The following is a 17,788-nucleotide window of genomic DNA, read 5'->3' on the forward strand; positions in this document are numbered from 1 at the left end:
TTAGGCTGGGTGACTTTGGACAGAGCACTCCTCAGTCCAACTCACCTCACAGGATTGTTGTGAGTTGTGAGATGAAGAAGTATTAGGTATGACTACTACATTGAGTTATTTATAAAAATAATAAAGGTGGGATAAAAATAAATAGCATAGCTGAGTGGCATACATAAAACCAAACCAAACCACAAGATTAAAAATAATAGTACTCAGAAAATATGCATTTTAATAGCTTTAATTAACATGGCTAGATGCAACACCTAACAATCCTGAATGCTCTCTTCCAGGGCCCTGTTTTTACTTTTTTACAGAAATTCATTATAGGGAAAGTAGTCATTGTACATGAGGGCAAGCTGTTCCATAAAAATAGCAGCATTGGTGAGAAGGCTCTGTCATGTGGGATACTTGCAAAAGGATTCTTTTGGAGATGAGATCTTCAGGGTTTCTCCTTCAGATCTAATTAAATGAAAATAGCATTCTGAGCTCACAACGTGCAGATCCTCCTGGACTCACAGCATCTGCTGGAACAATAGCTAATGCCTACTATAGCTAGGAGAATTTTTGTTTAATTACATCTTATGTGCCAGTTTGCAACCATTTTTGGATCAGGAAGCGTTGTACATGGTCACTTACACCCTTGTCATCTGAAGTCTGGACTATGACAATTTGTCCTACATAAGTCTAAGCCACGAAGACTTAGCTTTTTAGGAGAGTATTTGGGAATGCTGAGGACTACACTTATCATTATGTGGCATATTTAATGGAGTTCTATTTCATTAGTCCTGATAGTCTTGATGTAAGCTATTTAGAGTCTTCAGGAATTGAGCAGCACATAAGGCACAATGAATAATATAAATAAATAAAATTATATCCACTCATATATCCTTTTCTTTTCAGTTGCAACCAGAACAACTGGACTGTGGTGCAGCACATCTCCAACATCCATTGTCAATTTTGCATCCAATCAAGGCTAAACCAGTGTTTACTTCACCAGGCCTTACATCAGTGGCCGTCTCCAGTATCAATAATTACACAGTTGTATTTTTAGGAACAGCAAATGGAAGACTGCTTAAGGTAAAATGACCTGGACACCAAAAGGCTATGGATGTTTTTGCAATTAACAATGGAGTTTCTTTTGATTGTGAACCTCCTGTTCCTAAATGCCATGTTGATGGGTTTAGCTCATGCTAAGCCATTGTAGTTTGTAAACCATACCATAGTATGGATAAACCAAGCCATCTGTGATTTATTCAGCTAATTATTATTTTATTTATGGTCAAAATAGCTAACTTTCTTCATTAATCAGGTTTCTAATGAGGCATTTATTTTCCATGCTAATTATTCTTTCTTATCTCCTATCTCTCAAGGATTTTATGAATTCTGTTCAGTGAAATTTGCATGTTCTTAATATTTTTGTGGAAGAAACTGCAAGCCTTATGTAGCATTGATAAATGTTTTGAACATCCTTTGTATACTTATGAAACCACGATTTTGAGCATATTTTGCTCATCTAAAAGCTTATTTTTGTCTTTGATTCTAAATAAATTTTAAAAATTAGAATTTCTTTTAATAGCAAAAGGAAATGAACCTTGTAAAAATTTTAGTTCCCACATTAGGTGTAACAGTGTCTGTCCAAACAAGAAAATAGACTGGCTAAGGCATTTCTGAACTTGGCAAATGAAGATTCTGCATACAAAGCCTTGATTCTTTTTTTAACTCTAGAAAATTTCTTAGCTTGACATTGTGTCTCAGGTAGTCAAGACTAGTGGTGAGCCTGCAGCTTGCATTTCATAATCATACCCACACGATAGTTAGTGGAAAAGAAAATGTTGCCCATGTAGTTGTGTTACACTACATTTTCCTATCCTCTAGATCAGGGGTCCACAATCCCTGGGCTGTGAATCAGCACTGGGCTACGGCATGCCAGAAACCAGGCTGCACAAACAAGCAAAGCCCCATCCGTAGGATGCAAGTAGCACGTGAAACCACGCCCTCTCCGGTCCACAGAAATACCTCTCTCCACGGAACTGGTCCCTGGTGCCCAGAAAAGTTTGCGGGCCACTACTCTAGATAATTCAGTTGGTTGTATTTATCTGTCTTTCCTTAATAGGAAATGTGGTCCTTCATACATCCCTGGGATATAATAAGGGATCTGATAAAGTGTTATTGTAGGTAATAGTTTGAGCGAACCAAATAATAATTTTGATCTCCAATGTTCAAGTATGTTTATGAGGTACAGGATATCAGAGATGGAAGGGACCTTGGAGGTCTTCTGATCCAACCCTCTGCTCAGGGAGGAGACCATTCTGGACCAATGGCTCTTCAATCTCTTGTTAAAAATCTCCAGCGATGGAGCACCCACAACTTGGAAGCAATTAATTGTACTCATTTTTAGGCAATTTCTCCTTTGTTCTAAATTGGATCTCTCCTTGATAAGCTTCCATCCATTACTTCTTGTGCTTTGAAGAATAGGTCAACTCCTCTTCTCTGTGACAGCCCCTTAGATATTGAAAGACTGCTAGTATGTCACCCCGAGTCCTTCTATTCATTAAACTAGAAGTAGCTAGTTCCTGCAACTGATGGGCAAAGTTACGCTGATGCAGCTTATTTGATTACAATCCTGTTGATAAAATTAAAGAATTCATGTTTAGGAAGTGTAAGACTGGCCTGGCATATTAATCCAAGATTCTCTTAACTTAGAACAGAAAAAATTAATCACTCATCAAACTGATCATCACACAGGCTTTCATTCTTCAATAAAGATGGAATTAGTTGTTCCTTTAAGTTGCATATGGATATACAATATCTTCTAATTCTTAACTTTTAATCAGCAGTTGAGATTAGAGTGTAATCAAGATGTTATTTAATATATTGTAGGAATAAATGCTTGTACTTAAGATGTTATTGCACAGCTTTTAGTTATTAACAATGCCTATTTATACATTTTTCCTCTCTTGATTGGCACTTGTGAAAAACACAGACTCTCTCACACTTGCAGTGGTCAGTCCTCATTGGTTATAGTAATTGCGGAATTGAAGAATGTGTAATATGCCTGTTTTATCCATGTTGAAACAATACATTGGAGACCAAAATTTAAGGTCTCTACCCCAGCAACGGCCAGCAACTGCCATACTTCACTGTATATTGTTGCTGAAGAAAGAGCTCTGTGTCAGACACCCATGTCTCATGGAAAAACATAACTAGAAACTGGTTTCTATCAATCTGAAGATAATAACACGTAATGTAGAATATTAGATCAGAGTAGGAAGAGAAAAGAAGGGAATCCAATTTCTTTCCTGCTTTGAAAATATTTCTAGCAGGTGGAAAAGATAGCTGAAGTTCTCTCTCTGGTTTGATATTTGCCCAGTTTATACAACTGAAGTGCTAGGTAACTGGCTTCAGAGTCAGCTGTACAGGCAATGAATGTGAACTACATTTCTCACCCAGCTTATATTCACATAGTAATAACAGCTCTGTTTCCATTGTCATATCAGAAATAGCAATCTTATCTGCTGAACCTCCATTAGAAAAAGATTCCTAGCTCCTTTATTCCTAGGATAATTTGTTGAGATGGCTATAATCTAATTGTATTCCACAGCTGCACAACCAGAAGCCTTTTTACCTTGGGGGCTCCTTCTTATTTGGCACGGAATACGGAATATTTGAGTGATAATTCAGATTTCCCATCCAAGACAAGACAGTAAAAGGAGGATAGGCGATGTTTCAGCCAGTTCCTAAGCAGTAATTATAATTTCCTATCACATAGGCAATTAATATGGTCCAGCAAATGATAAAGTACACCAGACGAAGGCATATCATAAGGGACATTATCAGTGACACATTCAAGAGAGTCATTAACAGAACAAAAGTAAATGTAGAAGAGCAACACTTTCAATGTTACATAAAATATATTGCCAATTAAAACCATAAGACAAACCATTTTGCCAAGGAGTATTTCTGAAATATAGTTTTGTTAAACTTTGATTAGCTTAAATAATGCATGACTGACTAATTCTAGTCTAAAAACACCATTGGAATTTTTTGGCTTTTTTTTTTTTTGAAAAAAATTGCTTTAATATACTGTAGAAGATAAAAGAAAATTTAAAAAGGAAGAAGAAAGGAAATAAGAAAGAATATGTTTATGTATGTGTATTTTATTAAGATATTCAGGCTTTATCATACCAAATAATATTGATCGGTCTTTCCATGATGTCCAGAAAGACCCACTGAATAATCAGAGAAGGAACATATGTCATCAGATCACAATTACATTAGTGTCTTTCCTTATGTTTCACGCTCAATAAATCCATAGTTCTACATATATTCGTAAGGTTCAGATAGTTGTTATATAATTTACAATTAAATTTACATTTTAAAATTGTATTATCTTCTTAAAACCACTTTAACAAGCTAATAGACATTAAATCAAAAAGAATAATATTGAGTCAAGGCAGTATCATATGGATAGTTGTTCCCTTGATCATTTTACAGGAGCATAATATGTAACTGTTATTAAACATTCTGAAGTGTCCAGTAAGCATGAACAAAATTAACACAATCTTAAACTCATCAGAAAACAATATTCTTCGAGATGTTTAACCATTGATTTACTAACATGGGTTATTTCAACTCTTTAATCCAGGGTTCTTGAAAATAATTGATATACGACTTAGCAATGCTCTTTAATTGCATATTAAAAATACTTTCAGTTTAGAATAACCTAGCACATATTTCAATCCTGATAGCAATTCAAGAATTTTATATGCTTCTAATGGATGGTTTAATTTACAATTGCTATCATTTTCTTACTTCATGCTCTTGTGTTATTAAGTTAAAGATGAAAGGAATTTTTCACTTAATACTTTTCAAGATTCCATAGTTCTTGCAAAAAGCTACTGTTTTCTTAACATTTCTGATAGGTTCATTTTCTTTTTCTTCTTTTTCCTCAAAATTTATGACATTGGAGGTTGTATAAAATGTTCCCTTTTTTTACAGATTAATCTGAACAGTTCCATGGAGGTTATAAGCAGGGAGTCAATTATGGTGGCTTACAGTGAACCTATCCATCCTATTATGCAGTTTGATCCATCTGATTCCAGTTACCTGTATTTAATGACTTCTCATCAGGTAAGATTATTTCCCAAACCCACCTTTCTATTATCATGAGATCTGTGCTGATTAAAACATTCATAAGTGTGAATTTAATCAACTAGGGAGTTTTTCCAAACTCTTTCTGCGTTATACTTTTCACTGCTGCACAGATGATATAGTAAGCAGTACTTCTTACAACATATTATAAATATTTTCAAAATAATTGTTGATTTTATTGGCTTGTCTTGAAATTTACATTTTTGCATTGTCATGCATTGTCTTTGTTACGAAATTATTGCTCCATCATTCCTCGTCACTGATCATACTTTGTAGGGATGGTAAGGGCTGTGGGATGCCACATTTTTCTTGCTTGGATAGATCATGGATAATTACTGGATGTATTTTGTAAGTTTACCAGCATAGCTTTTCATATCTTATTGGCATGATGAGACAGGATTTTTCTCAAACAAGCCATAATTGGAGGATTATGGATTATTAAGTCTAAAAAGAAAGAAATCATTATTTAGGAGTATGCGTGAATCAAACTATTGAATGTTTCTGAGAAGCAAATTTAATACACTTTTAATCTGCCCTTGATGATGTATTAGATGGAACAAGATGGAAAATAAAACATTTATATCAATACAGTTAAGATTGATTATTCACTATGAGAAAAAAAATGTATTGAAAACACAGCAGAAACCAGATCTTATAAGGGGAAAGGCTGAAAGTTGGCTGATATGTTTCTCTTGTATAATTATGCTTTCCTACTGTTTGTGTTTAATTACGTTGGTGATAGGTGCACTATTGGGAGACTTGTAGGGCAGACAGATTCACTCAGAGAAAATCTATGTGGTCACTAAAAATCACTACAAATTTGATGGTACATTACATTGGTCAACAAATTTTTTTCAAAAGGTTTTCCTTCCTGAAGTAAGGTTATGATAGACCCCTTCAAACTAAATACAAATATAATTTCAGAATGATTTATCATGTAGGAACCTTGAGAAATAGAAATTAACTCTTAGTTATTATAATGTGCTGCATGAGTTCAACAGGGCTAAAAGTGTTTTGCTGTTGATTTTTGTTTGTACTCAGTGACGGATTCATCTTACTGCATTGTCCAACAATACTTAGCCAGCACTGATGGACAGTTGCCCTGACACTGTTTTTCTATTGTGGCAATGTCCTGGTGAAAACCTTCATCATTTTCGTCACTGACTACGCTTAGATTTTTTGGGAAAAGAAGTCCAAGTGTAAATACAGTAAATAAGTCTTCATTGACATGTTGCACTTCATGGTCTTGTATGCTCTCTCAGATGTTTGTCAACCAGATGAATGGAGTTTTTTGCTCTGTCTTCCTCTTTTACCACTTTGGGTGTTGAGGGAGATACTATGTTCTGGTTCTTGTTCTTCTGGCAGCTTCCAACGTTGTTATTTGATGCTGTTGTAGTGTGTCTTTGATATTGTCTCTCCATCTTCTTCTGGGTCTTCCTCGTATTCTTTGACCTTCTCCTCTTTTTGTATATGCCTTGTACGGTATGGAATCTTAAGACATTGTCTCCAGGATTTGCTGCTTTTTGTAAGTAGTTTTAAGATTGGTTCTATGCCAATTCTTTCTTTTATGATCTCATTTCTGATTTTATCTCTCCTGGTCACTCCAGCAGCTTTCCTCAAATATCTCATTTCCGTGGTGACTAACTTTTGTTTAAGTTTTATTGTAAGTGCCTATGTTTGGCACTGGTATCATAAGGTGGGAAAGAATACGTTGTGTTTGAGACGCTTCTTTATGCTGATAGGTACTGCCTTATGTTGTAGGAGTGGAGCTAGCTATCCCAATACTTGGCTGGCCTTAGTGCATCAATCATATGTTCATCTCTTCGTCCATTTTACCATCTTTGGTGAATGTTGTTCCTAGATATTTGAACTTTGATACTTGTTTTATGCTTGTTCCCCTATAACTAAGTTTAAGTTGGTTTAAGTTATATTTAAGTTGGATATCTATAGTTGCCAAGAAAATTCTCAATAACATCTTTGAATGCTTTCTAGGCAATTTTCTCAGGCCTCATTAACAGATCTTCGAACTGCTTGACATTAATGATATATCTGATCTGTGGACCAACAAAAATGCCTTCCTTAATTTTGGCATGAGCTATTATTGGAAACATCTGTCTCAAATAACAAAAAATTGCACTTTCCTTGTTCAGCACTTTCACAAAATGTTTCATCAATCTGTGTTTTATATGAAACAGAGGCAAAAATATCTTTGTCAGGTCAACAAGTGGTTCACGTGCCATGTTTTTCTGTCCTTAGAACCAAATTATTTTGGAATGGTGTTTCTTTTTAATGTAATGCAACTCTCTTGCACAACTGTCCTAATTGCATATGTAACAAAAGTACTTGGTATATCTGAGCAGCAGTGTCAGTACTTTTAGATCTCCACAAATATCCCAGTTGTCCTTGGTGTACTGGATGTGCTTCAGCAACAGTCCCATGTTTTTGTATGTTTCTTTCATGTACGTAGCATAGGAAATCGGTACTAACAGGTTTTACATAATTGCCATTGTTTAAAAACAGAAAATTTCTACAAAATCTTGTGATAGGTTAAATTACAGATTATTCTTGTGATTAGCTGCCAAAAATCTGTAGGATACACCCAAAAGTATCCAGGAAGCAAATTCTTTATTGTTCAGTGTCACAATTAATCAATTGCTGTCTTTACTGCCTAACTGAAAAGAAAATGAATTTGGTATTCCTTGCAAGCTTCAGTGTTATTTGCTATTTAACCTCTGAGCTGTAATTCCTTAATTAATCAATATTTCCAATATACAAAAATCATATCTTGTTCCTAAATCATTTATCCCCTAACCATTTTTGATCAAAATAGTTTACTGGTAGTCCTTGTTCAACAACTGTAATTAGGACCACAATATCCATTGTTAAGTGATGTTTTTGTTACGTGATCCCAACGGATTTACAACTTTACTTCCATCATGATCATTAATTGCTGATTTGCTTATCAGAAATTGGCTGTAAAACATGCAAATGGCAATCACACAATCAGTCTTGATCATGTGATCATTGGGATCTGGCAACAGTTATAACTGCTACACTGCCAGCAACCGTTATAAGTGCTATACTGCTTATAAAGTTGTTTTTTTCAGTGTCATCATAACTTTAAACAGTCGCTAATAGGCAATCATTAAGTGAGGACTACCTATACTTAAAAAACAAAAAAGATGCTCAACTCTTGGTGATTACATGGACACACTATTTAGTTTTCTTGGGAGTAATATGTAATTGTTTTCCCTTCCAATACCTTTTTCTGAGGGGGGGGGGGTGTTCCAACTAAGCAATAGCCCTGAATTTGGTTTCTGATCCAAGTATTAATCAAATCCAGCCTTGCTTAGTTTCCAAACCTATAAAAGCTTGAGCAGGTGTTGCCATCTGCTGAGATATAGTGTACGCCATATTAATCTATTATTAGCAATAATACTTAATGTGCAAACTGTCAAGGGAAGAGGAATGGATATTCTGCTTGCAATATAATCACAATATGTTCTATGTAAACTACAAAAGGCAAGATTAAAATTTTAAATTACGAGATGTAATAATTTGGTAGAAGCTATGCAACATTTGTGTCTGCACCCACACAGAATGCCTTTTGTTGTTATGAATGACATCTTTAAAATGAAAAAAAAATGGAAATTTAATAAATAAAGTATAGGGAAAACCAGCTGTTAAAACACGCCAAGTCCTTTGTAAATATCAAACATCATCTATTTGTGAGAGAAAATCTCATTCCCTGGGTGAAAAATTTCAACTGCCCAGAGATATTGCCAACCTGTGTCAGAATGATTTGTCAATCTGGTTTTGTTTATTGGCAGAAATAGCTTCTGAGTGCCTTCATATAAATGTATGTGGAACTAAGGCCATCAGGGAGCAGTAAAATTCTGAATGGGGTCAGTGTTACTGCAAATACAAAAGGCTTATCTTACATTTGAATGTGGTTTAGACAAATACCTTAAGTGATTGATCCAAATGGCAGACTATATAGCAGTATTCTATTAAATTCTTCTCAGAACTAACATTTATAAAATAAAGGCATCTTAAGAGAGTAAAAATGTTTGAAGTCGGTAAAAATCCAAATTTATGCTTAGCAAGAAACATCCATGGATGTTTTCGAGCCAGTTTCCATCTCCCACGTTCACTTATATCTGCAGTGGATTTTCGTAAAACTAAAAATGCTATTATCAGGTATTGGAAGAAATATGGGCCAAATATATTACCCATAAAAGAACGCACTAGCTTTTCACAAACACCTTGAAGCAAATGTGGAACAGCTTGCCTCCAGAAGCAGTAAATGCTCCAACACTGGAAGTTTTTAAGAAGAGACTGGACAGCCATTTGTCCGAAATGGTGTAGGGTTTCCTGCCCGAGCAGGGGGTTGGACTAGATGACCTCCAAGGTCCCTTCCAACTTTACTACTATTATTATTATTATATTAATCATTTTCTCTTCTTAAACATGTTATAGTGTTTTGCATTTTTAGGCAATTATAGTTGTTTATATACTTTTTATTAATCAAATCTTCCTTTCTTACTACTTACTGTGATTCACGTAGCAGAACATAGTTCCACCTGAGTAATGAAGCTATATTATTAAAGTGTGTATTCATGCGTGTTTCTCTCTCTCTCTGTATGTGTGTGTGTGTGTGTATGAAAAACAATTTCTAGGACAATTATTTTTTTTTAAAAAAACTTAGATTTAAAAAAACAAACTGTCATGGAAAGAAAAAAGCAAAATGCAGCAATTTTAAAGAACTTATTAAAAAAGAAGTGTAGAAGTTATTTATCATGTTCTTTTGTTTGCTTATTTGTTTATTTATTTATTTAAACAGGAGACAGATGTTAGCATTCTGTTAAAATATATATTTTTCCTTTTTTCCTACCTGGAATATTCATAACATATAATAATACTGAAAATATGGATAATAAAATAATTAAAATAACAAAAATAAAAATCATGTTAAATTGTTACGGTTCTTTCCATCTTAGACATGTATGCAAATGCTTCCATCAATGAATTTGTATTACAATTCTTTGCTAAACCCCCCCCCCCCATATTTTTTTAGGCAGCATGAACTGTATAGCAGCAAATCTCTGTTTCCTCCTTAAATAAGCTAGATATGAATATAAAAAAATAATGTACATGATTTCAAAACTAGGCAAAAAACTACATAGGAAGGGAAAGTGGACTAGTCCTAAACACATTCTCTATATAACTGTTTATCAAAACTAAATAAATAAATAAATCATTCAACGCATTATCCATGGATGGATGATTGTAGCTAAATTATCTCTGCTGAGGCTCATTTATATGTTTGTCTACTGTATATAATACAAAGAATATTATATAAAGCAAAAAATGACAGAGTTCTGTTACAAGCTCTCTCAAGCTATGAAGCTGCTCTTTCTGGAGGGGAGCAACTCTATAATAATTTAATGATCACTAAGTCTGACAGATGAGCCTCCTACTAGCCAACATTTCAATTTTCTAAATCTAACATTTAATTGAGATCAACTACTATCTCATCTATGTTGCATGAAAAGGAATAGAATAGAATAGAATAGAATAGAATAGAATAGAATAGAATAGAATAGAATAGAATAGAATAGATCTCTATACCATTTCTGACAAGTGGCTGTCTAGTCTCTTCTTGAAAGTCTCCAGTAATGAAACACTCACAAGTTCTGAAGGCAAGCTGTTCCATTGATTGATTGTTCTCACTGTCAGAAATTTTCTCCTTATTTCTAGGTTAAGTCTCTCCTTGATTAGTTTCTATCCATTGTTCCTTCTCTGTCCTTCAGGTGCTTTGGAAAATAGGTTGTTCCCCCTCTTCTCTTTGACAGCCCCTCAAATATTAGAACACTGCTGGGCACCATCCATATTCTGATGATAATTGTTTCTAATCTTTTGATCAGCCTGGATAACTATAAGATGCTTTGTTGCTGTAGTTAATTAAACAAGAGTCTGCTAATAATAGTTTGTTTTAAAATAGTTTGATTTATTTAAATTTGTTACCTTGATTTTCTCTGTTACACAGATTGCTCGTGTGAAAGTAGCTGCTTGTGACCAATACACTAAATGTGCAGACTGCTTGGCTGCAGCTGATGCTTACTGTGGATGGTGTACCTTGGAGACCAGGTGGAATATTTTTGTATTTTATAACCCTCTTACAATAAGCCATTCTGAACAGATAATTACTTAATATTATTGTAAACTTTCACCAGATTCATTGACTTCTACAATAATAAATAGCTGATGCAACTTCACAGGTTATGTAAATATAAATACAATCAAGATATTGTTGGATAAATATCATTTGAACAATTTTCACTTTTTTATGAGAATTCACACATAAGCTTAATTATTTTGTGGGAGAAGAAAACAAGTAGACCTGTGTATTATACTATGCATGAGATAGTCTAAGGCACATTTCGAAAATAATAAAAACCCATGTAATCATGGGTTTATAATTATAATTTAATACAAAATTATCTGTCATGTGTCATTTGCTTTTTTTACTTCAAATGTGATATGATAAGTCAAAATATTGTTTTAAAAGTACTCTTAGCATAAGAAGTCATGGGCAGTATGCATATTTTGGACTAGTCAAAAGTCTTTGTAGGAAACAGGACAAAGCCACAACAATCAATTTATGTTTTTGAAGAATATTTTAAGAGTGTCTAGGGTAAACAGAAATAAGCCATATGAAATTGAGGGAAAACATTGAATAACTACCTGACATTCTATTAAGTCAGCAAAGTTCAAAAGCTGACCATCTTATTTCCATGGACTTAACAGCCATTTTTTTCTCCATCTTTTTTGGGAAGCACCCAGCCAGGCAGGGAGGAGAACTCAAGGGTGGAGTTAGCCTGGAATCACTGCACAACCACAAAAGACTGACCCCTCTAAGTTCCTTGGGGCTTTTTCTATTTGTTCCCAAGGGAAGGCTGCCAGTCTGGGATGATTCTTGTATTATAGGCAGAAAAAAAAATAAGGTAGTTAGCTTGAACTCTGCATGTGTGGGTCTTCATGCCTGACAACCTTAGATGTCAAAAAAATAAAAATAAAATCAAGATAAACAGAAGGCAAACAGTGGAAAAATATACGAATCATTCCTAATCATATCTCTTGTGTTTTGATTATGAGGTTAACATTTTAAGATAATGGCTATCATACTTAGTGAAATGACAAACATGAAGACAGCTTTTCAAGAAAATTAATAATTGGTTTTCTTCTAAAGGTCTGATGTCATAAATGTTCTACTTATTTTAGGTGTTCACTGCAGCATGAATGTGCCCATTCGGAAGAGTCCTATTTCTGGATCAGTGCCAATGCGGGAGTACAACAATGCCCTTCAATGACAACAATGCCTTCAGAAATAAATATCGAGAACGAAAATGAGGTACATCAAGTAGGAATTACAATATCTGTGAACAGATTCTCTTAAGCAAGGGGAACTGATTGTAAAGCATTATGAACAATATTTAAATAATTTACATGCCCCCCACCTCATACTGTAACAATAACTCTCGGCAGTGTACAAGGATTACAACAACAGCTATAAACAATGATCCATGTCACCCAAGGTAAACAATAAATCCCAATCATAAAAAGTCACATCAGCAGCATAGTGAAACAGCCTTGTGAAAGGTTGTCAGGGTCAGAGCCATCTAGATCTCTGCAGAGGATATTGTTCCACTGGGCAAGTGTTGACACATAGAAGGCATCTTGTAATTTTACTAACCCAATCTCTGAATGTTCAGCTGCACTTGTTTTTTTTACTCAAAGCAGCAGCAGCTTTGCTCCAAACATTTAATTTAAAAATATAGTATTTTCAAAACCTGTTTATCCATGTCATTTAATTTTTTGTTAATTATTAGAATGATAACATTTTGTTGTTCACTTTTAGGGTATGATAATCCAAATAAATGGGAACATTCCCAATATGAACGGAATGGAAATAGCTTGCAATTATGGAAATAATATCCAAACTACTGCTAGAATTCATCCCCAATCTCACAACCAAGTAATTTACTGCAGTTTTCTTCCCAGAGAGAGCTATCCAGCCTTTCCATTAAATCAAGGTATGTATGAAAAATGATGCTTTAAATAGTGATGATGATGATGTGATAATGACATTAAAGATGGCTTTCTTAATTTTTTAAATTAAATTAAACTTCCTTAATTTTAATATGTATTTAGTATTTGCATTTATTCAGGTAATGTTCCAACAGCTGGGACGTGTTTCATTAGATCAGTGATGGATTTCTGAAAACTTGGTTTGTTGAAATGCATTTGCTGGTTTCTATATATACTCTGCAAGAATGCTTCAAGAGAATACGATTATGAAGTAGCCTGTTAGATTTTTAGGCCAATCCTGAGTTCTGCCCTAAGAAATTCTGTAGGGAAAAAAATACCCTAAGTATCAATATTAATTAAAAATCCTTATAAATGCACAAGAAGTACTGTGAACTAGAAGCAAAGACAAATTTAAAAAAAACTTTAATTTGTTCCTTTTAATAATTAAAACACATGTATGCACAAAGATTTTTTATTCCTTTGCCTTTACATTTGTGTCATCCAAAATGGCATAAATTGAATTTAAGAGAAAATCTCATTAAAATTGTTAATAATACAATTATAAATGGGTAGGAACTACAAGAAAACTTATAGTTTTGCTTTTGTTATTGAGCTGATAGCGCCACACTCGTCTCACACAGTCATTCCAATAATTCACATAACCATGGAGGGAGGGGGTATATCACAAGTGGACTTGTAAAATTCTGTTTTTATAGTCACATTCAACAAAAGTAGTTTAAGCATTCTGTGGAGTTGATTCCTGGTCTGGTCTACCTGGTGGGGCTGAGAAGCTGTTGGAAATGGAATGAGAGAATGGATATAGGTAGTGGTGAATTTATTCTTATTCTTATTTTATTTATTTGTATCCCACCTTTATTATTGTTACAAAGAACCCAAGGCAACAAACATATCCAACAATATTCCTCCTCCTATTTTCAGCACAACAGTAATCCTGTGTGGGCTGAGAGAGAGTGACTGGCCCAAAGTCACCCAGTTGTCTTTCATGGCTAAGGAAGGATTTGAAATCATGGTCTCTTGCTTTGAGTGAATTCAAAAAAAAAAAAAGTTCAAGCTTCTTTGAGTGAGGGAATGGTGCCATCAGTTTTAAAAGAGATAATAGTCTCTTCTGAACAGGTTATTATTATGGCCAGTTATCAGTCTACATTCAATTTTCCTCCTGATCAGAAATTACACAAGTCTTCCCCAGCCCAGGTGCTTTCCAGATGTGATAGCATCAAGTACAAAATGCCTCAAACACGGAGTATAACGTAAGTATCAGTTTACATAAGACATGACATACATCTGCAGGATATTTGGCATGATGTCATCCCTTCAAACTAGACCAAATCAGGAAACAAACTCCACAAAATTAATGGAACTCTTTTTAACTGATGCAAGAAATAGTAAGAGAATCTTGAAACTCTGACAGTATTTTTTTTCCTCCCTCTTATCCAGGTAGTCCTCAACTTATGACTACAATTGAGCCCAAAATTTCTGTTGCTGAGCAAGACAGTTGTTAAGAGAGTTTTGCCCCATTTTACCACCTTTTTTTGCCTCAGTTCTTGAGTGAATCACTGCAGTTGTTAAGTTAGTAACATGGTTGTTAAGTGAATCTGGCTTCCCCATTGACTTAGCTTGTCAGAAGGTTGCAAAAGGTGCTCATATCTCCCCAGGATACTGCAACTGTCATAAATTATGATTGTGTGACCATGGGGATGCTGCAACGGTGTGAAAAACAGTCATAAGTCTATTTTTTTCAATGCTATTATAACTTCGAACAGTCCTAAATCAATGATTGTAAGTTGAGGACCATCTGTACCAAAGAGAGTTAAGACATACTGTAGCTAGTTTAAGTTTCTTTCTAATGGTCTCTTTCTTAAATCAGGTTTTGCTAACTGTCCCCATATACTTTCGCCAAGGCCAGTTTCCTGATTCAGTACAGAATGTCTCAATTCGGTGTGTAGCAAAAAAATAAATAAATTAGGTGGCACATGTTGAGTCATGTAAAAAAAAAACTTACCTGCAGTATTGAGCACTTGTCATATGGCTGTCTCATTCATTAATGTTACCGGCATATACAGTTTTTCAGTCTGAAAGTTAAATTACCAGTTTCAAATCACCATTTGATTATTTGCTTCACTTTGTTTAGTGAAAGTAATTTGTCATGGTCATAAAATACTGAATAAATCTATTTATAAAGTTTGGATCCGTTTATCCTGGATATAGTTCAGGAGTCTTGCCAAAACAAATACTTTATATCAAAATCCTGACTCTTCAAACTACTGAATTTATGGTTAAATAATGGTGCATGAAAAATTGCTTCAAAATAAAGGATGAATGATTATATCAACTCCATTTCATTCATTTTCAAAATGTTTTGAATCTTGATTTTATCCCAGCAAAAAGGGATATTTTTAATGCATTTTAGTTACAAGCTCCATTCCAAAATTTAAAAATGTAAATATATTTTTCTGTATATTCTCATTCACATATCAGTTTCTCAATATTTAAAACAAACATTTTTTAAAAAACATTTTACTATTTTGTTATTTTACTAACAAAAATCTTCGCAGAGATAATTTACATTCATAATACATAATCATTCACAAAATACATATTGACAGCTTTTCCTGTTTTATATATTAATTTGTATTTGTAATGTAACAAAATAATCTTGAGAGTGTTTGGAGAAGTTGAACTCTTGAGGAACTTCATTTCTTGAGTAAACAACAGTTTTTAATTTTTTCTTTTTTCAGACATTCATGTTGTCTTGAAAGTAAACTATGAAAAGAGTTCCCTTGTGACTTGCTTTTTTGGGGATTGTTTGTTTCAGATCATGTAATTATTCAAACTGCAGTACAGGTCAACGGAAAAAACATTGTGTGGGCCAATTTCACCATCTATGATTGCAAGAGAACTGGGAATATTTATCCAAAGACAGCGTAAGTGATCTCATAGTCTGTAAATTATAGAGAATTATGCAGGTTGCTTAGCTTAGGTTTGCATCAGAATTCAGTGGTAGGAAATCCCTGTATCTTTGCTGGTGGTTTCAGTTTAAGCAGGAGGAAATATTGTAAAATTGATAGTCCAAAATACTACAGATTTAACATTTTGATTTTTTTTAGATAGAGGGTTTCAAAATGTAGAGTTGTAACTCCCTGGGAATTACAATATTGTTTGTTATAGCACTTTTACAAAATACTCAATGCATCCATAAAAATCTGTTGCATCCAAAATCTCAGGAAATATTTTAACTTGCCTTGATTCATTGTCATGGATTGGAGTTTTTTATGCAGTTAGTACTGTGGACCACCCCCGCATTTTTGTGGACTATTACAGCTGAAAACTATCGATCATGACAAACTGTTATTGGATATTGACGGTTCATTGACATGGAACACAAATAATTGCATTTGTCTTCTGTCATAAATATTCATATGTCTGCAGCATCGGTTGCCAGCAAGGCATGTAGAACTGTATTTGTAATGTTTGAAGTGTCTGAAGAAGTGTATATGCTTGTGTAGCTCAGAGTTTTTCCCTGTAATTTTAACAAATGTTAAAGCAATTACTAGTATGCTCGCTGCTAAAGAGGAAAAGCAATTCTTCTGACACATCTCTGTTGACAGCTCTTTGAATGTAAAATTCCCAACAAAAATTTCTCCCCTCCCTGAATTTTGGAGCAGGGTACAAAATTAGTAGAAAGATTTAAGAGATCCAGTTTGGTCTAGTGGTTAAGGCATTAGTTTAGAAAGTAGGAGACTGTGAGTTCTAATCCCGCCTTAGCCATGAAAGCCAGCTGAGTGACCTTGGGCCAGTCACTTTCTCTCAGCCCACCTCAAAGGGTTGTTATTGTGGAGAAAATAGGAGGAAAGTGTATCAGATATGTTTGCTGCCTTGAGTTATATGTAAAAATAATAAAGGCAAGATACAAACAAAACGAATATGAGAAGTCTACAAATATATTGAAGTCTGTATGAGTCAGGATATAATTCCATAAAGAACAAACAAATATTGATGAAAAATAAATGTGGAGTGAAAATTATGAGTGGCTGTCTCAGGAATGAAAACTAGAAACCATACAAAAATAAGCAAGTTCATCTTTCTAATTTTAAAAAAAGTACGATTTTGAATGTGTCAGTTTCTGTTTGTTAGAACAGGAAGAGGGGTTTTTTTTGTAAAGTTATAAAATTTGTAAAGCTTTTGTAAAACAGCTATCACTGTTTCATTTGATAAATAGATAAAATTATTACTAAAATCTTTTTCCCCCCAATGCTAATTCCAGTAAAATTTTCAGTTTTATTGTGAGGTGGGAGATGGCAGAAGCAGAAACACATTTATTTTTTAAGTGGTCACGGCACCAAACAGTGGGAAAACCTTGTTGTAGATTTACTAAGCTAGAATCACTTTGTTATCTACAAGGTATTTTGGATGCCGGGCAGGATTGGCAGGAAAGATGGTATAAACCTGCCAAGAATTGCAGAGGCTGGGTTTTTAGAGCATTTCAGGCCATCTGGATGTGCTGATGCTTTGGGGCAATTTTTTTCTTTCCCATTTT

At 34.3% G+C, this 17,788-nt stretch overlaps 1 protein-coding gene across 1 annotated transcript in view; it reads left to right on the plus strand.

The window, feature by feature from the left end:
* Positions 1–934: 934 nt before the first annotated feature.
* The window catches only part of PLXND1 (plexin D1), a 137,487-nt gene continuing 120,633 nt past the window's right edge, over positions 935–17,788 (plus strand). The window contains exons 1-6 of the mRNA XM_039346542.1: positions 935–1,068; positions 4,990–5,121; positions 11,192–11,292; positions 12,427–12,556; positions 13,064–13,238; positions 16,067–16,175. Coding sequence (XP_039202476.1) covers positions 5,008–5,121; positions 11,192–11,292; positions 12,427–12,556; positions 13,064–13,238; positions 16,067–16,175 — 629 coding nt within the window. The 5' untranslated portion in view covers positions 935–1,068; positions 4,990–5,007. The remainder of the gene's footprint in view (positions 1,069–4,989; positions 5,122–11,191; positions 11,293–12,426; positions 12,557–13,063; positions 13,239–16,066; positions 16,176–17,788) is intronic.

This window comes from Crotalus tigris, unplaced genomic scaffold, assembly GCF_016545835.1.
Source record: "Crotalus tigris isolate CLP2741 ecotype Arizona unplaced genomic scaffold, ASM1654583v1 scf7180000018006.973166, whole genome shotgun sequence".
Classification (NCBI taxonomy): domain Eukaryota; kingdom Metazoa; phylum Chordata; class Lepidosauria; order Squamata; family Viperidae; genus Crotalus; species Crotalus tigris.